At 59.0% G+C, this 24024-nt stretch overlaps 1 protein-coding gene across 2 annotated transcripts in view; it reads left to right on the top strand.

Moving 5' to 3' along the window:
* The first annotated feature begins 6769 nt into the window (after nucleotides 1-6769).
* The window catches only part of CLMN (calmin), a 101224-nt gene continuing 83969 nt past the window's right edge, over nucleotides 6770-24024 (top strand). For both annotated transcript variants that reach the window (XM_080669504.1, XM_080669505.1), the window contains exon 1: nucleotides 6770-6942. In XM_080669504.1, coding sequence (XP_080525630.1) covers nucleotides 6861-6942 — 82 coding nt within the window. In that variant the 5' untranslated portion in view covers nucleotides 6770-6860. The remainder of the gene's footprint in view (nucleotides 6943-24024) is intronic.

Here is a 24024-nt window from a genome sequence, read left to right as displayed (position 1 = left end):
GGGGGAGGGGCGGGGAGGGGTGTCCCTCAGCCCAGCCTGCACCCTCTCCAATCTGGGACCCCTCAAAGGATACCCGGGCTGTCTGACATCCCTCTCACAATCCAGGACTGCTGGCTCCCAACTGCTCACCTGCCTGCCTTCCTGATTGCCCCTAACCGCTTCTGCCTGCCAGCCTGATCACCCCTAACCACTCCCCTTGCCAGCCTGATTGATGCCTAACTGCTCCCCTGCCAGCCTCTTTGCCCCTAACTGCCCTCACCTGCCAGCCTGGTCCCCCCAACTGCCCTTCCCTGCAGGCCTGGTCGCCCCCAACTTCCCTCCTCTGCCGGCTTGGTCACCCCTAACTGCCCTCCCCTGCAGGCCTGATCACCCACAACTGCCCTCCTTTGCAGGCCTGGTCCTTCCCAACTGCCCTCCCCTGCTGGCCATCTTGTGGTGGCCATCTTGTGTCCACATGGGGGCAGCCATCTTTGACCACATGGGGGCAGCCATCTTGTGTGTTGGAGTGACGGTCAATCTGCATATTACTCTTTTATTAGCTAGAATATTTCCGCAGTGCTGTCACAAACACATCAGGCCGGTGTTTCCTCTCCCTCGGCTGCATCTGGCCTCCCCCCACATCTCCACGTGGTCAACCTCTCACTTTGTGGGGAAGAAAATCTCTTACCACTTGTTTTGCTGCAAAGTGTACACTTCTTAGCTAGTGTTCTAATACCAGCAGAAAAGCAAGCAAGTTAGCAGGCTGTCTCCAGGGGAGCTGCCTCTGACTAGTGGGGCCTGGAAGAAACGGAGGGTTTTATTTATGGAAATGGGGCACCCGGAGCTGTCTGCTTCAGAGAGCAGGAGCTTTTCAAACCACCCACCGACACCTCCACCCCCCAGGAAAGCACTAAAACCCCAGAGGACACACTCATATTTTACATGACAGGTCATCGCCCCAATCCAGGGCGTAGTATGTAACTACCATGTATTGAGCACTTACTATGTGTCCAGCATGGTACTGGGCTCTGGGGGTACACAGCTGACTTAGGCAGCCCTGCTTGCAAGGCATTCTGGAGGAGTCTGCAGTGAAGTGGCTGTAGAGGCACGCGCAAAACTGGAAGCATTAGCGGAGGGACCGGGGCTGCACCGCGCCATGGCCGGCCACCAGGTACTGTCAGTTCCACGGCCTGCACGACCGGAGAATCCGTGTCCGTGACTTCCGCTCTGGTGTAGGCCGCCACCCGCTCACACCCGTGTCCTGCACCCAGCAAGGCCGCCCGAGATCTGCCTACACCTCTGGCCCTTCTCTGCGCTACCACTGAACGGACAACCGGACCCACTTCACCTTCCAAGGCTCCTCTCTGTCTGCACAACGGAGTCTAAACGCCTGAGCCGAGGCCCCGCCCTGCAGGCCGCGTCTGGGTCTTGACCACCGTTGGGTCCTCGCAAGGGCCAGGCCATGGGCGGCCATTCAACCAACGTTTGTTAAGTGACTATACGAGGCCAGGGTGGGGGTGGGTCTCTACCCTGCAGTGGGGCCTTGTGACATCATAATGCAGACCCCCCGCCCAGGAGAGAGCATCTTGGTCTGTTTACAGGATAACCTTGTAACTGGGGTTAATGGGAAATTCCTATCAGTGTTTCGATGCAGATGACAGCTATGATTTTAATGGAGCTGAGACTTTGAAAATGCTATGTAGACATGACCATATAGGCAAGAATGGCTGGTACCAAGTGGGTGTGCTAGTCTTGTCTAGAGCGTAAGTCCAGCCATACTGGGGACTGCAATGGGGGGGCAGTGAGGACTACAGCCCCGACTCTGGTTGGGGCTACTCTGTGACCTGGAGCCGTTTCCTCAGCAGCTTTAAGCTCCATCTAAAAATGACCCCTGCTGCCCGGCCGGCATGGCTCAGTGGTTGAACATCGACCTAGGAAACAGGAGGTCACAGTCCGATTCTGGGTCAGGGCATGTGCCCGGGTTGTGGGCTTCATCCCCAGCGTGGGGCGTGCAGGAGGCAGCCGATCCAAGCTTCTCTCATTGATGTTTCTATCTCTCTCTCCCTCTACCTTCCTCTCTGAAATCAATAATAATATATTTTTTAAAAAAAAACTTAAAAATGACCCCTGCCCAGTGGGCCTAACGCGGCCGCTGTGAAGCCCAGCGGAGCCCTGCTGAGGAAGGGCTGTCCGAACCCGAAAGGGCCGGGCACACCGGAGAGACGGCCACGGCTCAGTCCAGAGCGGGCGGCTCTCTGTGGGGAGCCCTGACACCCCTCTCCTGGCAGTGGCTGGAGTGTGCACTGGGCTTGTCTTTGTTGTTCTTATTCTGGCCGGGGGGGGGAGAGAGGCAAACCTTCTGCCGGGCGTCGGGGCCTCGGTGCCCAGTCCCCGCGAACAGAGGCGGGAAGGACACGGGCCGCCGCTCAGGAGCTCCTTCCACGAGGAGGGAAGCTGGACTCGATGATCCCGAGGGGCAGACCCGGCATTCTCCCTGAGTCTCGTCCTTTCCCTTGGCAGGGCCCCGTTTCAGACAAAGACAAGGATTCTAGCAGAATTGGGAAACTCCCGAAGCCAAGCCTCAGACAGAGAACTTGTTCTTCCCCCAAATAAAAGGGCCATGAAAACCGGTACTGCCCTTTCGTTCATGCAAGAGGGCGCACACCTACCCGGGCAGTCACACGCCCCCGCCCCGGCCGGAACTCGGGCCCGGGAGGCTGTGCCGCCCAGGAAGCAGCAGCACACGGCCTGGCACCTGCCTGGGCATTGCCCGGCGCCCGCATGTGGACATTTCTGTGATCGCCCCTCAGCAGTTTCCTTGGGGCCAACTGTTTGCTGTTCGGTCCCTGCTTTCCAAGTTCAGGCCGATGACGAGAGGCACCCCTCATCCACTTGCTCAGTATCGAGACTGTCTCTGCCAGGCTCTGTGCTGAGTGTGCGGACAGAGAAATGACCTACACACAGCCCTTGTCCTCAGTCTCTGGGGGACCAGCCAGGAAACATGAGGACCACGCAACCTAGACACGGGAGAGTGGGGAGACTGTACTCAGTATCATGGGTTGGAGAAGGTTCTCTTGAGGGGGACTCGATGGAGCAGGCGGCCCTGTTGCCATTGACCCCTGACCCCGGCTGTCTCAGGGGTGGCTCCCTTCATCTCCCTGCTCAGCCCCAAGGCCAGACCTCAGAGACGTCTCCCGACCCCTGTCCCCATCCCAGAGATGTACCCCAGTTGATTTTCTCCCTGCTCAGCCCCAAGGCCAGACCTCAGAGACGTCTCCCGACCCCTGTCCCCATCCCAGAGATGTACCCCAGTTGATTTTCTCCCTGCTCAGCCCCAAGGCCAGACCTCAGAGACGTCTCCCGACCCCTGTCCCCATCCCAGAGATGTACCCCAGTTGATTTTCTCCCTGCTCAGCCCCAAGGCCAGACCTCAGAGACGTCTCCCGACCCCTGTCCCCATCCCAGAGATGTACCCCAGTTGATTTTCTCCCTGCTCAGCCCCAAGGCCAGACCTCAGAGATGTCTCTTGACCCCTGTCCCCATCCCAGAGATGTACCCCAGTTGATTTTCTCCTTTCCGGGATCACTTGCCACTGTAATGACCTTGTGTCCTTGTTTACTGGCTGTCCATCCCCTCCCCCCCTTGCCCACCGCCCCCCCCCCCCCCCAGCAATCTACCTGAGGTGAAGGTGAAGAGTGGGGAGCAGGGGAGGGAAGGGCATTTTATTTTTTTATTTTTTTAAAACATATTTTATTGATTTTTTACAGAGAGGAAGGGAGAGGGATAGAGAGCTAGAAACATCGATGAGAGAGAAACATCGATCAGCTGCCTCCTGCACATCCCCTACTGGGCATGTGCCTGCAACCAAGGTACATGCCCTTGACCGGAATCGAACCTGGGACCCTTCAGTCCGCAGGCTGACACTCTATCCACTGAGCCAAACCAGTTTCGGCAGGAAGGGCATTTTATTTTATTTTATTTTATTTATTTTTTAAATGTAAATAATTGGTTTCTTTTTCTTTTTTATTTATTTTTTTATTGATTTTTTACAGAGAGGAAGGGAGAGAGATAGAGAGTTAGGAACATCCATGAGAGAGAAACATCAATCAGCCGCCTCCTGCACACCCCCTACTGGGGATGTGCTTGCAACCAAGGTACATGCCCTTGACCAGAATCGAACCCGGGACCCTTCATTCCACAGGCCGACGCTCTATCCACCGAGCCAAACCGGTTTCGGCGGGAAGGGCATTTTAAAGGGAACAGAATGAGCAGAGGCCTGGAAGTGTTGGGCGTGGCCAGGACTTACAGCATTTTGTCAGCACTGGATCCAAAAGTGTAAACCAGAATTGATGGGCAAGGTGGTGGCACAGAGACCCGTGAGGGAGGCCCGAGCTTGGAGACACTGAGGGAAGAGGGGTGGATGGACACGTCAGAGAATGAATAGGAAGTACCTCTCAGAGGCCACCCTTGTGTTCAGTGCTGGCTCAGGCTCCTAGTCCACGTTACAAACCACCTAAAATTCCCGTTGTAGTTTTTCTTTTTTTTGCTCTAGGACTAGGTTTATGCTGCTGATGTAACGTCTGGTACAGTTGGTGCTCAGTCTAAGGTGGTCAGGCCCTTCCCTGCCTAAGCCATGTTCCCCAGAGATGGATGCAGTGGTGAATCTGTTCATAGGAACAGTCGGCCCAGCCCTGCAGCTACCATCCGCACTGCGCTGTTCCAAGCCTCTGTCCCGAGACCTGCCTCGGGATGGAAGGGGAGGCGGATGCTCTTAAGCTCTTTGCTTTGGAAGGAAACTTATTTTCAGCCCGACTTTACCCCATGGCAATTACGGAAAATAAAGTGTGAAAAACAAGAGATGACCAGCAGATGGGGCACAATCAGGTGCCGCCAGATACCCGCGCCCTGCCCTCCCGCACAGACAAGCAGACCCTGCTCCTTGGAGTGGGAAGTGACTGCGCGCTTTCTCATCAAGTCGGGGAGAAGGCAGCTCCCGCCTCAAGCCTGGGAGCATGGGCCGAGGCACCCGTGAGCCCCTTGGCATCCATGAGCCCCATGGGCACCAATGAGCCCAGGCACCCATGGGTCTCCCTGGCACCCATGAGCCCCACTGGCACCGTGGGGCCTCCATTGGGCCTCCAGGCCTGCTCACGAAGACCGCGGGGCAGGCTGGTGACTCCTGGAAAGGCCTCGAGAGGTTCAAAAGAGCGTGCTGGTTTCCTGATAGCAGAGATTGTGCTCACGGTGGGCCATGGAGAGCAAAGGATGCCTCTTGCCATTCTCCGCCTCCGTCCTGTGAACCGCCTCCCCACCAGTGTCAGCGGGCGCATGCCGCCTGTCCTGTCCCGGCTGTGCCCTGGTACCTCGAAGAACGAAGCGCACAGGGAGCCAAGGCCCTGTTTCCACTGACCCCTGACCCCTGACCCAGCTGTCTCAGTGGTCAGCCCCAAGGGCGGTCCTCGGAGACCTCTCCTGACCCCTGACCCCATCCCAGTGACCACCCCCAGTTGATTTTCTCCTTTCTGGAACCTCTTGCCACTGTAATGATCTTGTGTCCTTGTTTGCTGTCTGTCCATCCCCTCCGCTCCCCAGCCATCTACCTGCGGGGAGACTCGCTCGCCTTGAGTCGGGCCTCAAGGGCCCAGGTGGGCTCACCGTAGGGCTCTTAGTGAGGGAGGAGGCCATCCGTCCCCGTTGCCCGCATTTCAGTGAATAAACACAGCGATGATGCACAAGGCCCAGGTTTAAATGCTCAGTGAAGCCTGGCCTCCTCCCCGCCCCCCGCCCCTGCAATATCCCATATATAAGCCATTGTGAGTGCGTGTGTGCGCGTGCGCATGCTCGGGAAAGGGTCACAGCCCTCATGCCCCCAACTCATTCCCAGCCCTGGGCAAATTCCAGGGCTCCAGACAGTCGCCGTTCCCGCCTGTAACCCAATAAAGAACTCGCCTGAGTATGTTGTGAGCCCCAAACAAGATAAGATCCTGGGACTCTCAGCGTTAAAGAGACACAGGAATGGGAGGGCAAGGCCCAGCACTCATCTTCCCTAAAGCCCCAGAGGGGGTCGCACGGGGGTGCAGCGGCCCAGGACTGCCCGAGGCACCCCAGCAGCCCAGCGTTCACTGCTTCTCCCTCCCCCCCAGACCCGAGGCCGTGCCTGGACTGGATGCCCCCAGAAAGGTTCCCCAAATCCAAATCAGGAAAGAGGTCCTTTTTGCCATGCTCCCCTCACCGCCCCGATTTGGAGATAGAGGAGAGCCTCCCCCCAACTCCACTTCCACACTCTTCACCAGCTCCCCAGGCCCTGGCCCCTCCCCAGGTGCCCTTAGCTGCCCCTCCTAACTGCCAGGGGCAGGACCTGCCTTGGAGGCGTGTGTAGGAGGGGTCAGCCGCGGGACAGGGCGCAAGGGATGGCGCTGGGGCTAGAACTAGGCCCTAGGACCCGCGGGCTCAGGGCGCACCCCGCGGTTGCGTCACGCGGCCCACCGCCCCCTGAGATCACAATCTAGGGGCCGGGACCCCGCGCCTCATCACAGCCCGTCTGCAAACAAATAATCCAGCCAACAAACACTGGGGGCGAGGACACCAGCCCAGCCCAGCCTCCACCTCCGCTCCTCCCAGCGCCCCCCGGGGCCCCCGCCCCCACATGGGGGAGTGAGTGCGAGCCAGGGCGCCCGCACCCGCCGCCCCGCGCCCGCCAGCTGCCCGCCCGCGGCGGGGGCGGCCCGAACGCGCCCGCCCCGCCCGCGCCCCGCCCGCGCCCGCCGCTCCTCGGCTCCGCGGCGCCCTCGCCGGGTGCGTGCCGCTCGCGCGCCCGCCCGCCAGGCTCCCCGCGCCCGCCGCCCGCGCCCGCCCGGCGCCCGGCCCGCCGCCCGCGCTTCATGGCTGCTCAGGAATGGGACTGGTTCCAACGCGAGGGGCTCATCGGGCAGATCAGCGACATCCGAGTCCAGAACCTACAAGGTAACGCGCAGCCCCGCGCAAAGGGCGCCGGATGGGGGTCGCTGGGAGCCGCTCCCGCCCCCGCCGCCGCGACCCGCCGCCCCCTGCCGGGTCCTGACCCCGTGTCCGTCACTGGCTGGGAGGAAGAGGGCTTGAAGCGCCCGCCCCCAAACCCCAGCATCGCCGGCCCCGGGGGTGGGGCGGCACACGTGCGTGTGTTTGGGGGAGGGGGGTCCCCTTTTTTTTCTGCGGAGCGTCACGAGTCCCCTCCAGCCGCAGCGGAGAGTTTGGAGAAGTTTGTACGGGGCGCTGGGGGCGGCGGCCCAGGTCAGGGAGGGGAGGAGAAAGCGCGGTTGCGTGCGCCCCCGTGTGAATTCCCTCCCTCCTAAGTACCCCTGGGGCCGGGGATGAACGGGGCGGCGCCCCCGCCGGCGGGCTGGGGAGCGGGGGGCCAGGGGCTGATCTGTGGGTTCAGGAGAGCACCCGCCCCCGCCGGTCAGTCTGGGCCAGGAGTTGCCCCTCCCCTGGCCCCCGCGCTCAGCTCGGGAGGGGCGAGAGGCCCCGCCCACTGGGGGCCGGACCAGCGTCCACCTAGAAAGGGGGTGAAAGAGAAACCCAGGTGGCCAGTGCCTCTGACGCGGGTTGGGGGTGGCTCCCGCCACGGGTGAGGCTTATCTGTCTTCCAAAGGAGTGTATTCACGGTGGAAACTTAGCACAAAACCATTTCAAGGGAAAAAGTCACCCACATTCACCTCCTAACCCATCCGCTCAAACAAAGCTGCTTTGCCTGGAGGTGTATTTCCAATCCCCCCCCCCCCCCTCTCTCTCTCTCTCTCTCTCTCTCTCTCTCTCTCCCGTTCGTATGTGAACTTCGCAGAACTGGACAGAGTTCCACTTCCGGCCTCTCGGCGCACATGGACCTGGGCAGAGGGAGGTGCTTTAGCCGGTTCCCCTGCGGACTTGGGTTTCAGGGATTCCAAGGCTGGGGGTGGCTCAGAGGGAGTGGGAGGCGGGTACCAAGAGGTTTTGGGGCGGCTCTTGCCCCTGCCCCCAGCAGGTGGCATGACTTTATGGCTTGGGGGCGGGGCAGGGAGCCCCAGCTGGGGGGTGGGGGGGGTGGCTGAACAGTCAAGTTTAAACATTACACCCAGAGGAATGTTTCCGGGACCCACGTGGACCAGCTCCACCCCTAGGTTGGGCAAGGACAGCAGCAGGCAGAGGTGACCTAAAGCGGGAGGGAGCCGGCCAGTGGAAAGGAGTTTGCTCTGAGCTCCCCTGACCCCTTCTGGCTGTGATTTGTGTAAAAGGAGGATCTGGCTGGAGATGATGAAAATGATTCCTTTTGATAATGAGCCGCTGGCCTGGATCCGGTTGCCCCAGAGCTGACATCCTATTCAGGGGGCTGGCGTTATTATCTGCTGAGATGGCATCTGGTTTAGGCTGTGTGTGTGTGTGTGTGTGTGTGTGTGTGTGGGTGGGTGTTTAATAAACACCTTCTAAACAATCCTTGGTGCAGCTTCCTGCATTCCTCCAGGTTCAGCTCCCAGGGTGAAGGGATGTTCAGCAACGTGAGCAGGTAGTTACACCTGGAACTGTGAGAGAAGGCTTCGCCAAATGGGGGGAATTTGACCTGGGTCCTGAAGGTTGGGTAGGAGTGCACTGAGGGCTCCTGTCTCTCAGTTCCCAGTGAACTGTCCTCACCGTTAGGCAATGCCAGTTACAATTTGAGCATCAAAACCTTTGCCGTTAAAAAAAAGATAAACTTTAAACGTATGTATATACTTCATATGCATCTTATACATGACTAGTGTCCCCGTGCACGGGTTCGTGCACATTGAAAGAAAATTAGAAGAAATATTTTAATACCGCTATTCGCCCTTTCTCTATAATAGAAGTGTCAACCAAATTCACCATCGACAATGACATATCGAAACACACGTGTGTGATTGGCGCCAGCGAGAGCTTTATATGTATTGCTCATGGGCGAGTCAACTTAGCCTTTTATATATATATATATAGATACACTTGCTTAATTAGACCTGGTTTCTGATTTAGCTAAACTTTTTCCAGCCCAGTGAAGCACCCCAACTTCTCTTTCAGGTAATTGTCAGCAACACAGCAGTAAATATCAACACAAAGCAGATTATTATTGTAGATCACGCAGGGAGAAAAAAGGGCAAAATATTTAACTGCAGCAGTGTTTGACTATGTTCTGTGCAGTGAGAAAACCTGAAGTCATTTTCAAGGTCCACCATTTCTTACTTCTTTTCAGTCGGGCCAAGTTTCTAAATTTTCTAAATCTCCAGTTTTCTGGCTAATGAAAAGAAAATAGGATTCTACTGGGTCTCCTTTCTACCTACTCCAGGAATCAAATGAGATGAGGCACGTGAAAACACTTCACAGACATTTGGTTAAACTGTAAAATGTTTGCACCTGGCTATAAAGCAAGTCGGGTTCCTGGGCTGAAGAAACTTCAAGGAGGCTAGTCGCTAGGGAGAGGAAGCCGGGTGTTGCTATGTGACATCATTACCCGGTGCCCACAGCCACTGTTTCAGGGCTGGGCTGGGCTGTAGGCCGCATTTTGCGCCAAGGGGTCTCGTCGGCTGTGATTTGGTGGGCTGTCGCTCTGGGGTGGTGGCGGGGCCCGTGTCCCACTTGGGGGAAGCCGAGTATTGGTTTGTCCGCGCCAGGTCCGTGGTGCCGTTTATTTTGAAATGGCCAGTGCGTGTCGTGGCAGCTCCTGCGTCGAGCATCTGCCCCCTGGTGATCAGTGCGCATCATAGCTACTGGTCAGAGGGAAAGACAGACACTTAGCCTTTTGTATATATAGATTACATATCCTATCTAATAAAAGAATAATATGCAAATTGACTGTCACTCCAACACACAAGATGGCTGTCCCCATGTGGTCAAAGATGACTGCCCCCATGTGGATACAAGATGGCCGCCACAAGATGGCCAGCAGGGGAGGGCAGTTGGGAGGGACCAGGCAGGCAGAGGAGGGAAGTTGGGGGCGACCAGGCCTGCAGGGAAGGGCAGTTAGGGTTGACCAGGCCTGCAGAGGAGGGCAGTTAGGGGTGACCAGGCCTGCAGGCGAGGGAAGTTAGGAGTGACCAAGCCTGCAGGGGAGGGCATTAGGGGCAATCAGGCTGGCAGGGGAGCAGTTAGGCATCAATCAGGCTGGCAGGGGATGGTTAGGGGGTGATCAGGCTGGCAGGCAGAAGTGGTTAGGGGCAATCAGGAAATCAGGCAGGTGAGCAATTGGGAGCCAGCAGTACTGGATTGTGAGAGGGATGTCCAATTGCCCGTTTAGGCCCGATCCAGGTAGGGCATCCTTTGAGGGGTCCCAGATTGGAGAGGGTGCAGGCTGGGCTGAGGAACACACACCCCCCCGTGCATGAATTTTGTGCACCGGGCCTCTAGTATTTATATAAAATGCATTAATCTTAAGGATGAGCCCAACCAATTTTTACATATGGATACACCATCACCCAGATCAAGATGCAGGCGATTTTAACCATCCTGGGTGGGTGCCTCCTCACCCTCCCCAGTCAGTAACAATCCCGAATGCACACAAAGCAGCCATTGCTCTGATCTTTATTATTATTGTTTTGCCTCTGGAACGTCCTATTACATTGAACTGGACAGTGCGTACTCTTTGAAGCTGGCCTTTTTTGTTTCCCGTTGTGTTGGCGCAGTGGGTCCACTTGCTTGCTTGTTTCAGTACTCTTTGGGAGGGGGGAAATTGTAGAACTACTTTGCTAAGGTGTGATGTACTTATCATAAAATTCACCTGTTTTAAGTTTCCGTTTCAATAATGTTTAGTGAATCTACAGCGTTGTGCAAACATCACAGCAGTCCAGCGTGGGAACATTTTCATGACCTGCTGGTGCCCAGCATACGCGCCAGTCCCGCTCCCAGCCCTGGGCAGGCAGTGCGCAGGTCCTGCTGTTGCTGAGGACCGGTCCACCGTGTGCACAGTCATCGATGAGGGACGTTCGGGCTGCCTGTAGTTCGGGCTCCTGTGAGTGAAAGAAGCTGTGAGTCCCGGCCACCTAGCTTTGCTGCTCTGCCCAGCACCCCTGAGAAGGGGCTGGGAGAGGGGGTGGCAGCAGGAATCTGTCTTCTCTCTGTCTCCATTTTTCCCTGGGCTTCCCTGTCTCTTGATTGGATGTTAACAGACATGTTCTCTCCTTATCTCTGTGGTACTCAGGAAGTCCCACAAAGGGCCACACCCAGAAGGCACCCACGCCATGCCTACAGCATCTGCCCAAACCCGCTGATGGGTGTCAGCAGGCCCTGGATGGTCCGGGTGATCAGCTCTGCGGGCGGTGGGCGCGGCCGAATTCATCTGCGCGCTGTGGGTGGGAGCCCGCCCGGGGAGCCGGAGTCCAGGCCGAAGGGTTGTCTGTCTTGTAAGCTGTGTGTTACTTGGAGCACCGGTGGTCGCAGTTGTCATGGTGATGGGAGGGTGGGCACAGAGGGAGCTCACGAACCTGTAATCATAGGGACTCCATGCGCAGGTGGTAGCTGCTGTCCTGGCCAGACAGTCCTGACTCTTTTCAGAAAGCTTCACTCGCCCGTCCTGGGACCAGGTGCTGCCAGGGGCAGGCATGGGGACCCGGCATTTCAGGAAAAATGGTTCAGGAACATACAGACATCTTTACCTCTTTCTCTCTCTTTTCTTTTCTTTTTTAAAATATATTTTATTGATTTTTTACAGAGAGGAAGGGAGAGGGATAGTTAGAAACATCGATGAGAAAGAAATATCGATCAGCTGCCTCCTGCACATACGGGGATGTGCCCGCAACCAAGGTACATGCCCTTGACAGGAATTGAACCTGGGGCCCTTCGGTCTGTAGGCCGACGCTCTATCCACTGAGCCAAACCGGTTAGGGCTCTCTCTCTTAAAAAAAAAACACATATTTTGATTGATTTCAGAGAGGGAGAGAGAGAGAAACATCAATGATGAGAGAGAATCATGGATCAGCTGCCTCCTGTACACCCCCTGCTGGTGACTGAGACCACAACCCAGGCATGTGCCCTGACTGGGAATCAAACCGTGACCTCCTGGGTCATAGGTTGACACTCAACCACGGAGCCAAGCCGGTTGGGCTACCTCTTCCTCTAGAGCTGTGTGTTTACATTAACGTGGAGGCATGCTGACCTCTGCTGAATTGCTCATCTCAATTATTTTCCATGGCCCTGAACTGTGCCATTCTGCAATCCACATGGGTACGATGGTGGCATCGCCAGATCAACCCCCGGGGGTGGGGGTGGAAGGAAGACCTCTGGCTGCCTTTGAGGTCAGGTGAGCCGGGCAGAGAGCATGGCCTCCCCGGGGGGGGGGGGTGGGGGAGGGGGGCGGATCACGCACGCCCCTGGCTGTCTGACACCTGGACAGATGCAGGCCTCCCTGTTGCTGTGTCCACTTTGCGGTTCATAAAAAGGGTGTGAAGGAAGGGCTCTCTGGCAGAGCCCACTGGGGGTCCCTCCGGCAGAGGCTGCCTCTGCTGCCCTCGCAGTGTCCCTTGCAAGGAAGTGGGGGTGGGGGGTGGGGGTAGGGGGGTGGCCCACATAGTTGACCTTCCATTATTTTTTTTTAAATATATTTTATTGATTTTTTATAGAGAGGAAGGGAGAGGGACAGAGAGCCAGAAACATCAAGGAGAGAGAAACATCCATCAGCTGCCTCCTGCACATTCCCCACTGGGGATGTGCCCGCAACCAAGGTACATGCCCTTGACCGGAATCGAACCCGGGACCCTTGAGTCCGCAGGCCGACGCTCTATCCACTGAGCCAAACCAGTTAGGGCTACCTTCCATTAAGGAGAAAACGGAATTGCAGGATGTGGGCAGCCTCCACCTGGCGGCCCCTCGCCCTGGAGCCACGTGGGGTGGGACGGCGGCCACAGGCATTCGGTTACCGGGCTGGGCTGTAGGCGGCGAGGCAGCGCCTTTCTGATGACGAGGTGCTCCGGCTTCCCCTCCCCCTCCGGGACCTGGCTTTGGGGTCCAGCTGAATGTGAATGCGCCACTAGTTCTGGAGTCAAAGGGTGGCGTCCGGGCGGGATTTGGCAGGTGCTCCTGCTCCTGGGAAAGGCTCCTCCACCGCCGACACTCGCTGCCCTTCTCTGTGCACTTGGCCAACGTGCGCCAAGCATAGCGCCCTGCGGACCAGGGGTGCAGGCGGGTCTCTCCCTGCCTGTTAGGAGCCGGATCCGCGGGCGCCCAGCCAGACCGGGGCTGAGATTTTCTGCCTCTGGCAGTTCAGCTTGGGGCTGTCTCCTGTTGCCCTGGTGCCTGCTGGGTCGGATGCTGTGAATTTTGACCTCATTGTTCCCCAGCACCCAGAGCTGGAGGTGGTTGGAGTTAGTGGGGCTACCAGGGGTGGGCAAACTTTTTGACTCGAGGGCCACAATGGGTTCTTAAACTGGACCGGAGCGCCGGAACAAAAGCATGGATGGAGTGTTTGTGTGAACTAATATAAATTCAAAGTAAAGGAGCGGAGGGGAGAGCAAGAGAACCGGATAGAACAGCCGGATCCGGCCCGCGGGAGGAGATGCCCACGGCTGGGCTAGGTTCTGGGGGAGCCAGGGTGGGTGCTCACCTCTGCCGGCTGAGCCTCCCAGCCCTGCCTCAGTGTCTCCTTTAGAACTTTTAGGAAGCAGTACCGTCGGGTTAGCAGATGGGAACCGTGTGTGTGGGGGGGCACTTGGAACTGACCAAACAGAGGTGGGGCGGGCCGCTGTCTGAGCCGGTGCCCGCTGCTAAGGCTTCTTTCCAGGCGGTCCCCAGCCTTCGAGGCTGGTGTGCGTTGCGGGAGTGGAGAGGTGACAGGACTTGCCCAAGGTCATGGGCTTGTAAGTGGAGCTGGGATGTGAAACCAGGTCAGACGGAGCCCACGTATCCTGCGCACACGCTCCGCGAAGCCGGAGGAGAGCTGCTAGCCGGGGGCTGGGGGCTGGGGGCTGGGGGCCGCTCGGGGAGGCTGTTGGGTTGGACCTCCAGGGCTGAGCAGCAGTTTGGCTGCGTGCATGCGACATCTGCGGAGAAGGAAGGGAAGTGGTGGGTAGCCCCGAGGCAGGCTCAGGGCAGAGCAGTGCCTGTGTAGGCGAAAGGTCAGCCCTCGCCATGTTCTTCCTTGCGCCCACTGGCTCAGAGCCACTGCAGGCCCTCTGGGTGCTTGCCCGACTCCCTAGGGACCTCTGAGGGCTCGGGGCCTTGCGTCACCTCCTCCAGTCTACCCGCCACCAGCCACCCAACACACGTCCCTGCTCATCCCCTTCCCTGGGTCTCCATGGCCAACCCGTGGGCAGCCCCTTGGTCCACCCCGGGACTAACAGCATTGCCCATGAATTGCGATGGGCAAAAGGTTGGGCTGCACTGGCTTACAGGGTCAGGTCCAAGGCCCTCAGCCTGGCGTGCCGGGCCCTCTGTGCACTGGGTGGGGGTGCCACCCCAGCCTCCTCTCCCACAGACACCACCCACTCCCCCACCCAGCACCCTGCCCTCCGGTTCCACCTTCGTCCCTCCTGGCTCCTGTGCACACAGCAGCAGCATCAGGGCGGCCACTGAGGCCTCAGGGATCCCGCACCCCGAGCAGAGGCGTCCAGGAGGCTGCTGGCTGCTTCCGCCTCCCCTGGCTCCTGGGGGGCACAGCGAGGGCACTTGGGGGCACAGTGGGTGTGCTGGAGGTTTCTGGGTAAAACCACAGAAAATCAAATGCAGAGGTTTCATGCCCTCCAGGAACTTGCTGTCCGGCACTGCCCCAGGCTGTGTGCTCGGCTCCAAAGGACGAGTCACCGTGGAGAGCACTTCCCGCTGGGGCGAGCCACTGAGCTAGCTCTGGATTCTGCCCGCAAAAGCCATGTTCCCGGCGGCTCATCCCTAACCACGGGCAGGTCGTGTGTGTGTGTGTGTGTGTGTGTGTGTGAAGCCATGTTCCAGGCGGTTCATCCCTAACCACGGGCAGGTCGTGTGTGTGTGTGTGTGTGTGTGTGTGTGAAGCCATGTTCCCGGCGGCTCATCCCTAACCACGGGCAGGTCGTGTGTGTGTGTGTGTGTGTGTGTGTGTGTGTGTGAAGCCATGTTCCAGGCGGCTCATCCCTAACCACGGGCAGGTCATGCGTGTGTGTGTGTGTGTGTGTGTGTGTGTGTGTGAAGCCATGTTCCAGGCGGCTCATCCCTAACCACGGGCAGGTCGTGTGTGTGTGGGGGGGTTGGGGGGCGCACAGTCAGGGCGCGGCTTCAGTCCTGGTCTGGCCCTGGCTTGTTGCTAATTTGCTGTGGGATCTCGGGAAGCCTTCTCCATGTGCTGGGCCTCAGTTTCCCCACCACAGAGTGAGAGGGTTGGGCTTTCAAGCTCCAGCGGGCCCCTGGAAGGTGGACAAGGACAGAGCGTGCCCAGTAAAGCCATCACGTTCCAGTCCCTGGCACACATGGGCGGGCGGCGGTGTGGGCCGCTGGGCACTGCTGAGCGCAGCTGGCCGTGTGCCTGGATTCTTTCACCGTCAAGTGCTGGAGCCTCTCTCCCACTGAGGTCCTGCCCCCACGCTCCATGTAACCTAGAACCGGTAAACGCGCCTACGCTCCGTGTAACCTAGAACCGGTAAACGCGCCTACGCTCCGTGTAACCTAGAACCGGTAAACGCCTACGCTCCGTGTAACCTAGGACCGGTAAACGCGCCTACGCTCCGTGTAACCTAGAACCGGTAAACGCGCCTACGCTCCGTGTAACCTAGAACCGGTAAACGCGCCTACGCTCCGTGTAACCTAGAACCGGTAGATGCGCCTACGCTCCGTGTAACCTAGGACCGGTATATGTGCCTACGCTCCGTGTAACCTAGGACCGGTAGACGCGCCTACGCTCCGTGTAACCTAGGACCGGTAAACACGCCTACGCTTCGTGTAACCTAGAACCTGTAGACGCGCCTACGCTCCGTGTAACCTAGGACCGGTAAACGCGCCTATGCTCCGTGTAACCTAGGACCGGTAAACGAGGAGCATTCTTGGTTCACTCTGGATCAAAGATAGTTTCTATGAAAAGCCTGGGGAAGGTGTGGGACCCCTGCTCTGACCTAGCTGGGCACAGTGGAAGGTGCCCAGGGGCATGGGGTTCCTGCCTTCACCATGGAGGTGCCTGGGGGTGGGGTCCCTGCCTTCACCCGTGCACATTGGCATGGAGGAGGTGCCTGGGGGTGGGGTCCCTGCCTTCACCTGCGCACATTGGCATGGAGGAGGTGCCTGGGGGTGGGGTTCCCTACCTTCACCTGCGCACATTGGCGTGGAGGAGGTGCCTGGGGGTGGGGTCCCTGCCTTCACCCGCGCACATTGGCATGGAGGAGGTGCCTGGGGGTGGGGTTCCTGCCTTCACCCGCGCACATTGGCATGGAGGAGGTGCCTGGGGGTGGGGTTCCTGCCTTCACCCGCGCACATTGGCATGGAGGAGGTGCCTGGGGGTGGGGTTCCTGCCTTCACCCACGCACATTGGCGTGGAGGAGGTGCCTGGGGGTGGGGTTCCTGCCTTCACCCGCGCACATTGGCATGGAGGAGGTGCCTGGGGGTGGGGTTCCCTGCCTTCACCCGCGCACATTGGCATGGAGGAGGTGCCTGGGGGTGGGGTCCCTGCCTTCACCTGCGCACATTGGCGTGGAGGAGGTGCCTGGGGGTGGGGTTCCCTACCTTCACCTGCGCACATTGGCGTGGAGGAGGTGCCTGGGGGTGGGGTCCCTGCCTTCACCCGCGCACATTGGCGTGGAGGAGGTGCTTGGGCTCAGGTGAAGCAGGAGCAGGGCACCTAAACGGTCGGTCGGACGGTCGGTATTGAGCGGCGTCCGCAGACCGGGGCGGCAGGCCTAGGAAGAGGTTTCCCCACGGAATCACTGGTTCGTGGCTGGAGCTGGTGTTGGCCTCGCCTCCAGCAGCCTCGTGGGGGAGGCGGAACTTCTGACCAGCCCCAGCCCCAGCCCCGGGGAGAGGAGGGGGAGCAGGAAGAAGAGGCCCAGGTGATGTGCGCTGCCCTCCCTGACCCTGGGACACGCTGGCATTTAATTTTTGACTGAACAGCTGAGGCACTGGGCAGAGTCCTCCTGCCCGACCGGCCCAAGGTCAGGCCTGCTCTGTCTCCAAGGCAAAGAGAGAAAAATAAAGTCATTGTCTTTTCAGTGGTTGAACCATTAAAAGTAAACTCCCTGTTCCCATAGCAACCTTTTCTGATTGCTCCCGCCCATCCCTGCACCTCTGCTTAAAAACTGTGTCCATCACAGAAGGACTTAGAGGCAGCGTCCAAGGTCACACGTCCGGCTTTAAAGAATGTTTGCCGTGCCCTGGCTGGTTTGGCTCCGTGGATAGAGCGTCGGCCTGTGGACACAAGGGTCCTAGGTTTGATTCGGGTCAAGGGCACATGCCCGGGTTGTGGGCTCAATCCCCAGTAGGGGGCATGCAGGAGGCAGCCAATCAATGATTCTCTCTCATCATCTATGTTTCTATCTCTTCCTCTCTGAAATCAATAAAAGTATATTTTAAAAAAAGAACATTTGCCATTCCCCACCCACCCCCCGCCCCTTCACTGCTCTGTCTCCTTTTCTTTCCTTTTTTAATCAGAGCAGGAATTGGCAAACTATGGTTTGCGGGCCAAATCCGGCTCACTGCCTGTTTTTTTGAATAAAGTTTTATTGAGACATAGCTGTGTCCATCCGTTTGCACGCCGTGCAGGGCTGCATTTGTACCACGGTGGCAGTTTCGTGGTGACAGAGAAGTACCCACAAAGACAAAAACACTTCCTCTCGGGCCCTTAGTGCACACGAGAACCCAGGCACTCCCTGCAGGATGGCTGGGACCTGATTTGCTGGACCCAACTCAGGACACGCGACACGGAGGAGGCCTTGTGATGACGAAAACGGGGCACGCCCGCCGCCCGTGTCACGGGCCAGCCTTGCTTTCAGAGGGCTGACGCCTGCATGGGTGGGCTCCGTCCCGGATTTAGAAATGGACTCACCCACTTGAAGCCTGGCCAGTCGATCAATAGCCGTTCCGGAGTCTTCCCAAAATGCCGGGCGCCGGGATGGAGGACTGGACGGGACACTCGGGTCCCCAGGACACAGAGGCCGCCACATCGTGAGGCCGTGGGGAGGGTGTTAAGACTGAGGGGTGCACAGGTGGGTGCTGCAGGGGAGGGAGGGGAGCCCCAATCCAGCTTTCAGGGCGGGGGTGGGGCAGGGAGACATCTGAAATCGCATGGGCAGGCCGCGGGAAAGCAGGGAGCAGGCAGTGTGTGGTAGCCTGTGCCAGGATGGGGCAGCGCCTGGAGGTGGTCCCACAAGTGGCTGTGCCCTTGCCATTCCCCCTCCTTCTTGCCCTCGCTGAGCCCTGTCATGCCTGCTTTGTGGAGGTGATAGCTCACAGCCCCCGAGGGTGAGGAAGAGCCAGGCAGGACCTGGGCGATTTGCAGAAGCCCTGGGGTCACTGCGGGTCTACTCGGGGGGCCGTTTAGGGCTCTGATGACATCATGCCCACTCCTGCTGCCCTCGCCGGGGCTCTCCAAGCGGGCAGGGTCCTTTGCGATATTTATATCCCTCTCCTGTTTTGGACTATTTTTACTCCTCTTTGGGGTGACATACTTCAAAAGCGGCGCTCTGGGGCCTTCTAGTGGAGAACTGGGGCGAGGGGTGGGGAGGGGCACGGGGATGACCTGCCAGATCGGTGGTGAAATGACGTAACCTCAGAGGGCGTCCTCCGCTCACCCCTGCCCTCCGTGCCACCAGGCCTGGCCCTGAGTCTCCCGCGTGCGCCCATCCGCTCTTGCCCGCTCTTGTGAGCACCCTACCGTCATGGCTGGGACCTGTTTTCCCGCCTCCGTGCCCCCACCCCTGCGTCAGCCCTGCAGCCTAGAGATCTTCCTCTCTCCCTGGCTCAGGAAGAAGCCTACTGTGTGCTCTGGCCCCTCGCTTCTGCAGGCTTCCTGGAATGAACCAGACCCAGCTGCACCCGGTCTCTCCATCTCCCACAGGCCACGCCCTCTCTCCCCCCTGACCCTTTGTCTGCAAGGCTCCTCCCGCTAGGACCGGCCGTGACTGCACCTAGGGTGGCCTCCCAGAACCCCCGCCTGCGCCCGCCGGGTGGATTTCACAGCGGCCTCCCCTGGATTCTGTGGGGCCCACCCCAGAGTAGGTCCCCAAGAGAAGTAGGTTTTCTCAACTGTTGGCCAAAATTGTGCCCCCCACCGATGTCCACAGCCTAATCCCCAGAACCTAGGAATATGGTAGCTGACTTGGTCAAAGGGACTTTGCAGATGTAGTTAAGGGAGCGATGGTGACATGAGGGACGACCTTGGATTACCCAGGTGTTTGGTTGGTACAAGCACCCCTGTAAGAACGAGGCAGGAGGGGCAGCGGGGGCGGGCGGTGTGACGAGGGAAACTGGACGGAGTGATGCGCCGCGGGAGGAGGCCAGGAGCCGAGGCGTGCCGGCCACTTCCTGCTGGAAGAGAGAAGGAAACGGATGCTCTTCCGGAGTCGCCAGAAGGAACGCGGCTCTGCCTGCAACGTCGATGTTCGCCCGTCAAACCCATGTGGGACGTCTGGGCTATGAGATGATCAGTTCTTGTTGTTTTAAGCCACTGAGGATGTGGCTGTGTGTCAAGGCAGCAACAGGGAACTAATGTGAATTACAAGTGGCTCTTGTCTTCCTATGGGAGACACATCTGGGGGGCATTTGCACAGCTGGATGGCCCTTTAGGTTCCGTGGGAGTCTGATGGACACCGAGGGTGGTGGCACTGAGCCTGAGCTGGGACTTCAGAGACCTGGGGAGGCTGCCTGACCAGGGGCAGGAGAGCGGGACTAGGGGACAGGCGAGGGGGTCGGCTGGGTCAACAGAGCCTCTTTGTCCAGGAGTCCAAATGCAGCGGAGTGTGATCTGAGATACACACAGGACGTGGAATAGCCAGGAGCCAATGTCCCAGGACCCAGCCTATGCTCTGTGGTCCTCATCCTGGGTCACGCTGTGGCGACGACAGTCACACAGCACGCCATCTCCATTGTGTCATCGGACTCTACCGTGACCCTCTGCGGCGGCTGTCATGTCCCCACCTTGCGGACAGAGACCCTGAGGCCCGGCAGAGCTCAGCCACGCTGCCCTGTCCCGCAGCTCGTGAGCGGACATCTGCGGTTTCATGCCGCACGCTGGCGTCTGAGACCCCCGTGCCCCCACACCCAGTGGCACCTGCTGGGGCCCGGTCGCTACAGGGGCTCACTTTCCTTCCTGCGCGCAGGGACGGTGCGTGCGCGCCTCGGCACAGCTGGCGGGCCTTTGAGCTCGACTCTGATCCGAAACAAAACAAAACGTGATACCTTCCCCATCAAAGCGGAGGGCCTGGGCCTGGGAGGCGGGGTGCTGGCAGGGCTGGCGATGGCCTGCTGGGTTCTTGCGGGCAAGTGCCAGGAAGTGGCCTGTGATGGCCTAGCGGGGCATTGGAGGAAGGGGACAAGGCCCCACAAAGCCTGTGGGGTGGTGGGCGGGCAGAGGCGCAGACCGCAGTTACCCTTGACGGACTGTGACCGACAGGCGGGCACTGCTGTCCGTGTCCTTGTTGTTAGCGCTGGCTCGTTTCACCGTTGGTTGGCCCGAGGGGACCAGAAGCCCCCCTGGGTTGTGTGCTGGGGCCTGTCCTGCCCACCACGGGTCCTTGGTGTGACCTGTTTAGTCTCTCTGGAACTGAGGAAGGTCCCAGCCCACCCTCCTGCCTTGGGCTCCGTGTGTGTGCAGTGTCTCTGTTGGATATGCGTGCTCCCCCAAAGGGCCAGGTAGACCCGGGGGTCTGGCCGAACCGGGATTTTAGTTCCAGCCTTTTTGAAAATGTTGACCAGCTGTAGCTGTCGGAGCCTGGGATCCCTTTCAGTGACAGGAGCAATCCCAACCCCTCGTGGTGGGTAGAACGTTGAGGGATGTCGCAGGTCTTCAGCAGTTCTGTGTCCCCTTCCCTTGTCTTGGCCACGTCATGCATACCCATAGTTCTCCAAGGTTGGCAGGACCAACTGCGGGTCCCCACGTGGCCCATTTGCTCCCGGGCATCGATCGCTCCGGTTTCCTGTTGGTGTTTTCCTCGGTGTCTCTAACGAACGTGCACGGGGCACTCCGTCTTGCCGCTTTGGCTCCAGGCTCCCGTTCCTTGCTGTGGAAGGTGAGGATGCTGGTCTCCTCTTGGCCTCTTCCGCCTTCTCCCCCGTGCCCCATAGAGTCACATCCGGATTTGGTAAGATCCGCGATCGGGTTACACGGTCACTGCCGGGCCAGTGCCCTCCCGAGCTCAGCCGCGGCGTGAACGCTGCTCCCCTCCTTTCCTGCCCTCCTCTGGTGTCCTTTCCTGCCCTCCTCTGGTGTCTGGGGAGCTGGACGGCGCCCGTCGTTGATGGTGTCGGTGCTTCCTGTTCATCCCAAACTCGCAGTGTCTAGAGAGCCCCCCGGTTGTCCGGGTGCACCAGGTGAATTCCATTCCCTCTTCTTGAGCACGTCGGGGTCTGGGCCTGTGGCCCTCCGCACCTGGGCCTGGCTGCCACCTGGGCCCTCTGTCACCGTCACCAGGATGTCCCTCACCTGTCTCCTGGGTCAGCTCTCCCACTTCCTATCTCCCCAGGACGGCTCCGCCCCTTGAACGCGGAGCCCATGTTCTGAAGAGTGGAAGCCCGAGGCGGGTGCTCGGAGACCTTGCGCACGGGAAGTGACTTCACTCTCTGCTTCTCGGTCGCCAGACCAGCCGGACACCCAGTCCAAGGCGGGAGCCGTCATCGCCGACCCTGCCTGGCGGCCGGTGTGGTGGGGAAGAGTGGCCACTCCCGGTCCTCTGTGTGCCGGTTTTGTTCTCTCTGGAAGCGAATAAGGTCCCGATTTTGTCTCCAGCGCCTGAGACTTCAGGGTGACCGGCTTGTGCTGGTCTCTTCTCACCCCTCATGCCGAGCAGCATCTGGAACTGTGGCCTGTGCTTCTGGGACATGTTCCTGGATTATTCCAGCATGATTTCTGCTCCTGGGCTTTCCCTGCTCTGCCAGAACGCCTTCATTTGGATCTTGGTCCTTGTGGCCTGGCCCTCTGACATTCTTATCTTTTCCATTTCACATCCCTTTGGCATTTTGCTCCACTTTCTGGGAGATTTCCTCCATCTCCCATTCCCTTTTTTATCCACCGCCTTGTTCATTCACACGCGTTCTCTCTCATTCTCGAGAGAAGCCCAGGCGCGCTGCAAGCTGCGGTACCTCTCCTCACACGCCGAGGTGCTGAGGGTGGGCAGGGGCTGCGGGACGCTGTGGCAGGCAAGCGGCTGAGAGGGACCCCATGGCCTGGTGGGAACCCCGGCTCTGCCACTTACTTGGTTTGTGGCTTTGGGTGAGTTGTTTAGCCTCGATGTTCTTCGGACACCTCGTCTGTCGGATGAGAGGAATGATGCTGAGCTCTGCCTCCGGAGCTGTGATGACACAGGCGCTGCGCCGGGGAAGGGCCTGGCCCGGTCGGCCCCCGCTGGGTGTGCTGCGGGTGAGTCTTCTGCCTCTCGCTCTGCACGTGCGCTTGGCCTGGAGCGGTCATGGTGGAGGCTTCTTTCTTTACTGTTTCATAGTCCTGGGCTGTCCTCTCGTGTTTAGAGTTGGGGACTGAAATGTGTACCGCAGGCTCTAAGCGCGGGGGTGCGGAGCTTCTGGCCAGCAGAGTCTTTATATGTATATATATAGTTCATTGATTTCAGAGAGGAAGGGAGATGGAGAGAAAGATAGAACATCAATGATGAGAGAGAATCATTGATCGGCTGCCTCCTGCACGCCCCCTACTGGGGATCGAACCTGTAACCCGGGCATGTGCCCTTGACTGGAATCGAACCCGGGACCCTTCAGTCCGGAGGCCGACACTCCATCCACTGAGCCAACCAGCGAGGGCTCTAAAGCCTCTTTCTCTCCAGCCTTGGGCAAACTACGGCCCGCAGGCCAGATCCGGCTGTTCTATCCGGTTCTCTTGCTCTCCCCTCCGCTCCTTTACTTTGAATTTATATTAGTTCACACGAACACTCCATCCATGCTTTTGTTCCGGCCCTCCGGTCCCGTTTAAGAACCCATTGTGGCCCTCGAGTCAAAAAGTTTGCCCACCCCTGCTCTAGCCACACACGCTGGTTACCTGGGGCCGGGGCCCAAGGCCTGGGGGCCGGTCCAGGTGGGGTGCAGCTGTAGAGGCGGAGACTTCCTCCGAGGAGCTTGCCCGCGGGGTCCTCCCAGGCCTCCGTTCCTGCAGGTGCGTGGCGAGCTCCTCTGGGCTCAGCAGGCGGGCTTGCAGCGGGTCCCGCACTGCACGCCATCGCTCCCTTCCCGGCCTGCTCTGTGCGAAGCCGCAGCCTGTGTGCCCGCAGGGTGCCTGCTCCTTGGGAGAGAAAGCCACCCCGCTGGCGGCCCAGAGCCACAGGCTCCCTGGGGCCGAGCTGGCCGGCGCGAGCTTTTCAAGTCGAGCTGTGCTTTGTGACCAGATTCAAGATTATCCTGCCCGAGCCGCCTCAGACCAGCCAGGCCGACGTTTCTCGATCTTCTAGATTTCTGCGTGGGTTGGCTCACCCGGGGGAGGAGCGCCGTGGACATGACCCCATCAATCCGTGACCCTCCAGGTTCCCTGAACTGATGCCTTTTTATCCCGAAGCCCCCATCGAGCAAAGGCAGGCGATCAGTAAGAACAGAACCAGACCCCGGAGAGCCTGCCTGGCCGCAGCAGAGAGAGGAGGCGTTGGGAGCCGGGGTGGGCCTGATGTTTAGTGCCTGCACGTGAGGCTTCGGAATGTGAGGCTTCGGAACGTGAGCCGATGGACACGTCCCTGTGCAGCTCGGATCTCGTCGCTCTGTGACGGGACTTTCATAATAGCAACACCTTCCCAGGGTTGTTTGGAAGAGTCAGTGACATCCTGAATGCTGAGTGTCCAAAGCTAATCGGGACCATTGGGATAAACGTCTCTTTATTTAAAGAAGAAGGGGAGCCCTAGCCGGCCTGGCTCAGGGGATAGAACGTCGGCCCTCGGACGGAAGGGACCTGGGTTTGATTCCGGTCAAGGCACCTACCTCGGTTGCAGGCTCCTCCCCGGT

The sequence above is a fragment of the Plecotus auritus genome (genome assembly GCF_963455305.1).
Source record: "Plecotus auritus genome assembly, chromosome: 1".
Classification (NCBI taxonomy): domain Eukaryota; kingdom Metazoa; phylum Chordata; class Mammalia; order Chiroptera; family Vespertilionidae; genus Plecotus; species Plecotus auritus.
Note: the sequence above shows the minus strand (reverse complement) of the source record. Positions and strands in the feature narration are given on the sequence as shown.